Here is an 8587-nt window from a genome sequence, read left to right on the forward strand (position 1 = left end):
CAGGTGAACTGAACACGAGAGTGGTATCAACAGACAAGTAGACAACAGGTGATCAATATTCATTGGGTCGCGCTCAGATGTATCACAACGAACCTGCTGGAAATGCTGGAATAATAGATATAGGAAAATTCCATGGAGAACAATACAGATCCTCCAAAAATCTCTGAATAATGTAACTACTGCTGGTCTGCTGGGATTGGAGGAACGGCTGAGACAACCATAGTACGGTTCAGGATGGCAAGATTTCTCATGGATGTGGAAGATGTTGGCAGAGCAAGAAGCAAGATGCCCTGCTTTCCTTTTTTTTTCCTTCATGTGCCAGGATAAAGCAGAAAATATACAATTAAAAAGATGTCACTGAAATGTTAAGTAACTTCTGATATGCTTTTCTTTTGTGGGTCAACTTGTACTTACAGTTGGGTTTACAGTTAACACACAACCATTGCCTTCTGCTCCTGGAACTGAAGCAGGCATCATGTAAGATGAACATATACGATAAGTGCATCTAAAATGAAATCATGCTGATTAGACTGGAAGGTTTTAAAATGCAGTCATGTAAGATTGTCTGACAATGTACAATCACCATGTTTTGCAGTTACAACTTGTGTGTATCCTTTTGAAATAGCACTTGCAGCAAACAATTTAAGAGTAACAACTGGAGTCGCGAATTTACAATAGTTGCAGCAGACAGAACATGCGCAACAATGGTGCATAACGGAGCATGCAAAGGTCTTGGAAGCACACAGAGATGATAACAGGATCTTGTAATGACTGAGAACCAATAGCAGAAGAACCAATTGAATTGTGGTTCATTGATTTGTTAACCACTGGTTTAGGCGTTGAAGCATGTAAAAACACATTAAGCTAGAAAGCAAGATGGTTTAGAGTGATCGTTCCATAGTTTCTTTTTTCAGAGCTACTGCAGAAGTTAGCAGGTGTTTGGTCTGTGTAAGTCTCCTCTGTGCAGTATGGTTGACTTGCAGCTTGGACTCTGTTCCTCGACGCAGGCACATCATGGATATGCTTCCCTTCATATGTAGTTATCACAGCATGCGGTTCCTGGGAAGATCTCTCAATGTGTTTCTTTACATCACAGCCTTGGAATGTACACTTGTAATAGCTCCTACATGGCACAAACAGAGAACCCAACTCAGGTTCATGAAATTCAGGTCTCAAAAACACTATGGGGTATGATATTTCAATCTGGAGAAATGGTGTGTACCAGATGAGTTTTAAAAATAGCAGAAGATACATCATCAAACATGCAATTGATAAGATTGTTCATCACCTGATCACTAAACTTAAGGAATGGAAAAGAAGAAACTATGTTCTTTTTCTAGCTAACTATGTATGTAATAGTCCAATGTAAACTCAAACAAATCAGGGCCACTACATATTCGTCTCAGAACATCAGCCGGATACCATTATTCATATCAATTAAGAAATATAAAAACTATAAACCAAGGCATGCATTTGTCGCCACATAATTCCGTAGGTAATTCTAATATAAAGCGGTAAATAGTTAAGAGCTTACCTTGGGTGAGGATTTCCCCGCACAACCTTTTGTCCATACTTGCGCCACCTGTAGCCGTCGTCCAACAGATCGACATCACTCGTCGTACTCACGATGATCTTTTGACCTGGTGCATTCCTGCCTCATGAAAATAGCAACAGTAAGCTTAAAGGTGCTAATTAAGAAGTATGAATGAACTTAGAAAGTTCCAAGCAAGGAAGTTATATGTGGCAGTAGCAAATACCTTTCATTTGCATTGGCATCACCAACAATTCCATCAACAGCTCCTATTTCATCATCACCTTCTTCCCGGTTATCACCAGAACCAGAGAATTGCTCATCTCCCTCTTCTTTTGTTGGCAATGAAGGATCTCCCATGGTGCCAATGGATGTTATAGGTTTTCCATAATAGCCTTGACAGTCAAATTGTGATCTACTTGAAGCATCCTCAGTGTCATTGAAACAATCTAACTCGTTCAGTAAACTGCCACAAACTTTGAACCTCTTCGAGGGACGTTCATGACAGTGCTGACCTCTGTAAACAATTTTAATAATCCGGCCATCTAAAGAGTGCTCCACATTTTTCCTGACCGGACAGTTGAGGGTGCATTTGTAGTAGCTCCTCGGGTACTTCCCACCCTTGACTGCCTTCTGTCCATACTTGCGCCAATTGTATCCGTCATCAGCAGGCCTATCCAGAGTGATGGATGAACCTTGGAGAGCTTGTAAAACTCCAGCCGATCCAGTGTTGATACCATCTGCATGTGACGGCAGAGTCGGCACGATTACGGAGGAACTGGCATGCTGAGATGCCAGCTTTGGAGTTGCCAACGGGAAAGAAGATCCATCCGCTCGACCGAGCATGCCGTGCTTAGAAAGTTGCTGCTGCAACTCTGCCTTGTGAGCCACTTGTGCTGCTAGCCGTGCAAGGTCTTGTTCATGGAACACATCAAAGTTGTCCTGCAGCAGCAGAAGAAGATATTACATACCGGCTTCGTTAAAACATAGCACAATGATTAGCTAGTAACAGAAACCATGTCGTATTGAAAAATATAAACTTTGATGTCAAGGAATAAAAGGCGAGCATCAGAACCGTGAGCCATGATTTCTACCATTACTAACTGAAACATTCGGGGGGGCTCCTTTGCGCTTTAAAAAAGAGCACATTCTGAGAGGTCAGGGGGTAACGCTGGCTGGCTGGCTGAGATACTGATGCCCTCATGCTCGGATGCTCTTGCCTAAATCGACCCCAAACGAACTTTGATGTAAAGGAATCAAGGACAAGCATGGGGGTGATTTCTACCATAAGTGATGAACCAATCTGGCTCCTTAATACTCCCTATGTCAAGGAACGGAGGGAGTAAAACTTTGTAAATGGAGGAAGAAGAAGAAGAAGAAGAAGAAGAAGAAGGTGCCATCCTGAGAGGTCAAGCGATAATGCTGAGAAACTGATGCAAGTGCAAGTGCAAGGACTGAAACCGAGCATCGGTAGCTGTCAGCGGAAACAGAACGCGCACATGGACCTGGGTGCCGGGAGGGAGGATCTCAGTCAGTTATCAATGTGGTGGGAGTACCGTGCACGGACCCCGCGCTTGATTTTGAGGAACGTGGAATGCAGGCGATTCGTCGCGGGCGGGCCAAGCTGGCCCCCCCGGCCGGCCGGTTGGGGCGTCCAGGGACAGGGTAGAGCTTGGAGCTGTACGCCGCGGATTTGATTAACCAAATCCGCGGCCTGAAATAGCAAGCGCGGGGGGTAACTGGATATGCAGAAAACAGATGGGAATGGGAATCCGCCCTGTTCATGCGATTCCCGGTACGCGGAGCTACAGGGATGACTGATCGATTGATTGGCCAGAGGATAAGTACAGCGGCACTGAGCGAGAGCAGGTGTGGGGAGGGGCTGAGATGGATGGGCACCTGCGGCGGGTACCCGAGGAGCGACGGAGGGGACGGGAGCTGCGCGAGGGAGCCCCGGAAGAAGCCCAGCGCCGCTGCGGCCGGCGGCTGGTGGTGGTCGTCGGAGAAGAGGGCGTCGAGCTGGGCGGGGGGCGGGGCCCAGAGGCCGCCGCCGTCGCCGATGCCTGGCCACGGGCCGGTCGCCATGAGGGGCAAGTGGAATGGAGGAAGGGGGAGGTTTTCTTTCCGGTGCTAGCGGTGCCGTACGTGTGGTCTGTCCCGTCGCGGGAGCGGGGAGTTTATTACTCCAGCTCGGGAGTGCGTGCGTGCGAGTGGGAGAGGAGTGGCAACAAAAAACGCAGGGACGCCGGATGATTGGCTGCCCGCCTGCTGATCCAGTGGAGGAAGCTCCCCAACTCGTCAGTCGCTCCCACCACCCGGAAACGCCCAACCCTGGATATTTTCCGAAACTGCAACGGAGATATTTGTCGCGTCTCCCTCAAAATGGAAGAAGCCACACTAGCAATAACAAAACCAGCAGCCGATATTTTCACATCTCTACTACTTATAAAGGCACGAAGTGCCGTAGAAAAATTGAATCCAGGCCATCTATCTGCGTGTATCACACGGTACACACTTCTTTGTTCTCCCCACCCCAAATCAGGTGATCTTCCATCACGCCCGCATCTCACGCACATATCGATCGATCCAAGGAAAATTACTGCGGACGGTTTCCTCTTTCACTCCCCCCGTAATCTCCTCCTCCTCGCTTGCCACCGACCACACTGTCTGGCCCGTCGCCCCGCCGTGCTCTCCTTCTCCACCCCAGGTCATTTGGCAGTAGTCCTTATTGGATCGCCGCACTACCCACATAAAGTTCAATCCAGATGCCGCCATGATCCGCCACAGGCGCCACTTCCTCGCGCGGAGGTGTCAGCCCTGGATGTCGCCGCTGCACCACTCGCCGAGCTTGCTCCATCCGCCCCTCGAGCCGTTGCCTCCCAAAGCAAAGCGAGCCTGCAGGAGGAGCAATGTTAGCCCACCTCTCTTCATATTTTTTTTCCTATGTATTTGCTGTTCGTTTCTAGCTGTGGTCTGTGGATGGATGGTAGCACGATTCATAAGTATGGTTGTGCTTAAAATTTTAGTGAATGCAGAGATATTGGTAATTGTGTGACATGCTACATCGATCTACTTTCCTCATTTTCTGGCACTTGGCAAATATTCATCCACTTCAGTCTGCATTGTTGGCTTATGTATCATGTATGTATTTTATTTTGCTTCACACATGTTATTGCATATTCATACTTATCCTCTATAGTCTGTACACATCCCTTGAACTGAACTCGAGATAGGCTAAAAAAAATCATGGTCATAAATAGGAGCTAGCAGTTTTCGTTTTGAAAAGAAAATAAACCAATTTGCTGGCTTTTGATTTAGTTTCTTCACAAGAAAAATATTGTACTAACTTGGCCACATACAAATTAAAATGGTTAGTTATCTTGGTTCACTTGTATAATTCCATGAGGTTCAGAGGCACGTTAGCTTATAAGTATCATTCTCTTTCTCACTCAGATTAATGGGCACTTAAGATTCATCAGTTGCACAACCTTTTGGTTGAAATGTCAGGTTCATATTGTCAGTTCAGTAATCTTTTCTTGGATAAGCTATTTACTACTTTGATATATATGTAAGTTTCTTCAGCCAAGCTCATAGTAGTATATGATATGGTAACTAACATTTGGTTATGGAGAGCGTTGAAGCTCTATTGTGATATCAGATTGGGATGCTAACTTAGTAGGTGATCTTAGTTATGCAATTTGTGGACCACATGTGTCACTGTACGTATGACGTGGGTGAGCACTGAGCACTGATATCTTGTTCTCTTTGATCTTACTTTCGTGTCTCTGTTATGAATTTGGGGAATTCCCTACATCTTCTTTTCAGCCCAAGTGATTGGGATTGACATGAATAATTGTAGTATTTCAGTTGGCTGAACATATGGAGCAGTTTTTCACTTGCCACTTCTGGTAGAGTCTTCTTGCTTTTTTCGACGAAAGCAATCTCAAGTGAAAAGAAGAGCTGCAGACCTGAAGTACAGAGGTGATGGTCCCAATATTGTTCTTCTTGATTTTTCTGGCAGCATGCAAGGTTACAATCATGGTACAAAGGTGAGAGATCTTTAATATGGAATTATCATATAATATCTACTGCTCTTAAAATGCAAGAGGTTAATTTTTTATAATTACTAGAGGAGATAGAACTGTGTAGTATAACAGTTTTTTTTTTAACATGGTGATGTCCTTATTTATTTTGAGGAACTGGAGACCCGGTTTGATGAAGTATTGGTGCTAACGTGGATAATGGATCTTATGGTAGTCCTTTATCATGAAGGCGATTTAATCCTTGAGCTGTTCATATGAAACTTTTCAAGGGATCTTTTTTCATCTTAAAATTATCTTATTCGCTCTGAATATGCCAAATATTTTCTATGTTTGAATGAGATTGTATATAGTGACTGATTTGACTCATCTTTTATCCGATAGAGATATGCGCACGTGCATGTTTCTTTTAGGGTCGTTAATATCTTTTGAGTATTGGAGTTACGCCGATTCATGGAATGAAGATTTAATTTATTGAGAAAATTTGGGCATGCTTAGCAAGCCTAAATTTATCATTTTGTTCTCAAAATAAGATAGAGATGAAATAACTATAGAGAAGACAACTCATATAAAAAAGATGAGATTCAAAAGATCAATGCTGTATTGTAGAGACGTGCGTTGCACGTGCACACTAACTAGTATTTGACAAGCTACGGAATATGAGATGTGCATAGATATTTGTCACTCTAAGGTTCCCAGAGCATCTTCAGTCGCGTCAAAAATGGCCTCCAAAGATTTTTGGGCGGTCCGAGCACGCCGGACAGAGCGAGAAAACATGCGGGTACCCACCTGTCGGCGACCACATCCAGAACGGTTGGCTCCAACTTTTTATTTCTCGTCGCGCCTCCCCTCCCGTGCCTCCCACCCCTTCGTCGCTGCTCGGTTTGCCGGCCGTCTCGACGGCCAATCGCTCCTAAGTTGGGCACCGTCGTGACGGTTGGCTCCCTCGCTGTCTTTTTTGCCGCCTCCGCCGCTTCGCCAACGCGTCCCAGAATGCGCCGGCAAATCCGCCCCTCCTCCGCGCACAGAAGGTGTTCGGCATTTTGTCTGGTAGGCGCGACATGTCGCTGTTCGTTACCTCCTCTGTCGCGGATGAATTTTAACCAGTTTTTTTTTTGCTTCAGACATGGATAGCGAGGACGAGATGGTCACCCAAATGATGGACGGCGAGCAAGCCTTCGACAACGACCTTCGAAAGCATTTGTCGATAATCGCGTCCACCAAAACATGTTTGACACCGACGCGGAGAAGAGGAAGAGGCCGCGCCGCGGAGGTTCAAAGGCGGGAAGAAAGAAGTCGAAGCCCCGGCAGAGGATGGAGGTGCATACCATGCTGCACAACGATTACTTCACAAAAGAGCCCGATAATTTTCGGCGTCGGTATAGGATGAGAAGAGTTTGTTCATGAATATCCTCCACGGCGTTCGAGAGTTCGACCCCTACATCAAGCTAAAGCACGATGTTGTTGGCACGGCCGGGTTCTCGTGGATTCAGAAGTGCACCGTCGCCATGAGGATGCTTGCATACGGAGCACCTACTGATACACAGGACGACTACATACGCATGAGTGAGTCTACTGCCATTGAGTGCATGTATAAGTTTTGTCGAGTTGTGGTGGAAAAGTTTGGCAAGTACTACTTGAGAGGGCCAACTGAAGAAGAGACCGCAAGGATCATGGCCTAAAATGCAGCGAGAGGATTCCCTGAGATGCTTGGAAGAATCCATTGTATGCACTGATCATGGAAGAACTGCTCGTTTGCTTGCCAAGGTATATACAAAGGGCGTCATGGATATTGCAGTGTGGTGCTTGAAGCTATGGCAGATTATGACCTATGGATTTGGCCTTCTTTCTTTTGCATAACGGGATCACACGATGACATCAACGCGTTGCAACGGTCTCCGATGTTTAGCAAACTAGTGGACGGTCATGCTCCACCATGCAACTATGAGATCAATGGCCACCAATATACCAAAAGATATTATGTAGCCGATAGTATATATCCAAAATGGGCGACTTTTGTAAAAACAATCCCGGGGCCATCTGCTTCACGACAGGAGGCTTGCAGGAAGGATGTTGAGCGGGCATTTGGTGTGCTTCAAGCTTAATTTTCTATTGTTCGGTACCCTGCTCTAAGCTGGCTTCACGACCAAATATGGGAGGTGATGCAGGCTTGTGTGATCATGCACAACATGATCATCGGGGATGACCGCAAGAATTGGGTCAGGACACATGTTGGTCCCTATGAGTGTCAGAGTCCTCTTGTGGAGGTTGATCATGAGGTGCCTGCAGATTTTGCTGATTTCCTCGTCATGCACGCAGAGATTCGTGACAGCAATGTTCACGAGTAACTTCAACGTGATCTCGATGAGCATCTGTGGAGGGTCAAAGGATTATCAGCAAATGCGGCAGTGACTTGATCTAGCCCGACTTATTATGTTTGTTTAGTTTCTTATTGTTTTTCTATTTTAATTGAAAAACAATTTTAGCAAACATATTTATTTGTATGCTATGCTTAATAAAATGGTTGTGTTTTTGAATACTCTAACAAAAAAAATTAGGACATCGATTGGGAGCACGACTGAGCGGCAACACCCCCCAGATGCGGCACCAAGCAACAATGTCTCACAAACACTCGATCCAGCGTAATTTAGAGGATGCTTTAGGAAACGCGACTGGAGATGCTCTCACTCGTGTCATCGAGGCGTGACTATAACGGATTGGTCAATACCCCGCATGTGCCGCTCACTCAACGGCTGATGGGCACCTACAGGTTTATTGCGTCAGCACGGTGATGTTAGTTTTTAAAAAAAATGCCAAAAAAGCAGCAATCCATGCGTGCATCCTATTAATTATTTTGTATAATGCATGATTTAATTAACCCATCAGGATGATATTGAGAACAAGCAAGTGCGTCTATGCTTGCCCTATGCGAGAGCCCTCCACGATAGACACCTCGCGCCAAGGGGTTCGGTACTGGACTTCGCTATTTTTTTACTGGTCCACGTTCAGCCGTAAT

General features: G+C 45.6%; 1 protein-coding gene across 1 annotated transcript; it reads right to left on the minus strand.

Moving 5' to 3' along the window:
• Positions 1-529: 529 nt before the first annotated feature.
• LOC124675448 (probable WRKY transcription factor 3) lies at positions 530-3631 on the minus strand. Its single transcript, XM_047211525.1, has 4 exons — positions 3431-3631; positions 1758-2473; positions 1535-1651; positions 530-1123 (listed from the first exon to the last, which is right to left on the minus strand). Exons 1-4 carry the CDS (start codon positions 3614-3616, stop codon positions 865-867), a joined length of 1278 nt encoding a protein of 425 aa, XP_047067481.1. The 5' UTR covers positions 3617-3631; the 3' UTR covers positions 530-864.
• Positions 3632-8587: the final 4956 nt, after the last annotated feature.

Source organism: Lolium rigidum, chromosome 7 (assembly GCF_022539505.1).
Source record: "Lolium rigidum isolate FL_2022 chromosome 7, APGP_CSIRO_Lrig_0.1, whole genome shotgun sequence".
In the NCBI taxonomy this organism is placed as follows: Eukaryota; Viridiplantae; Streptophyta; class Magnoliopsida; order Poales; family Poaceae; genus Lolium; species Lolium rigidum.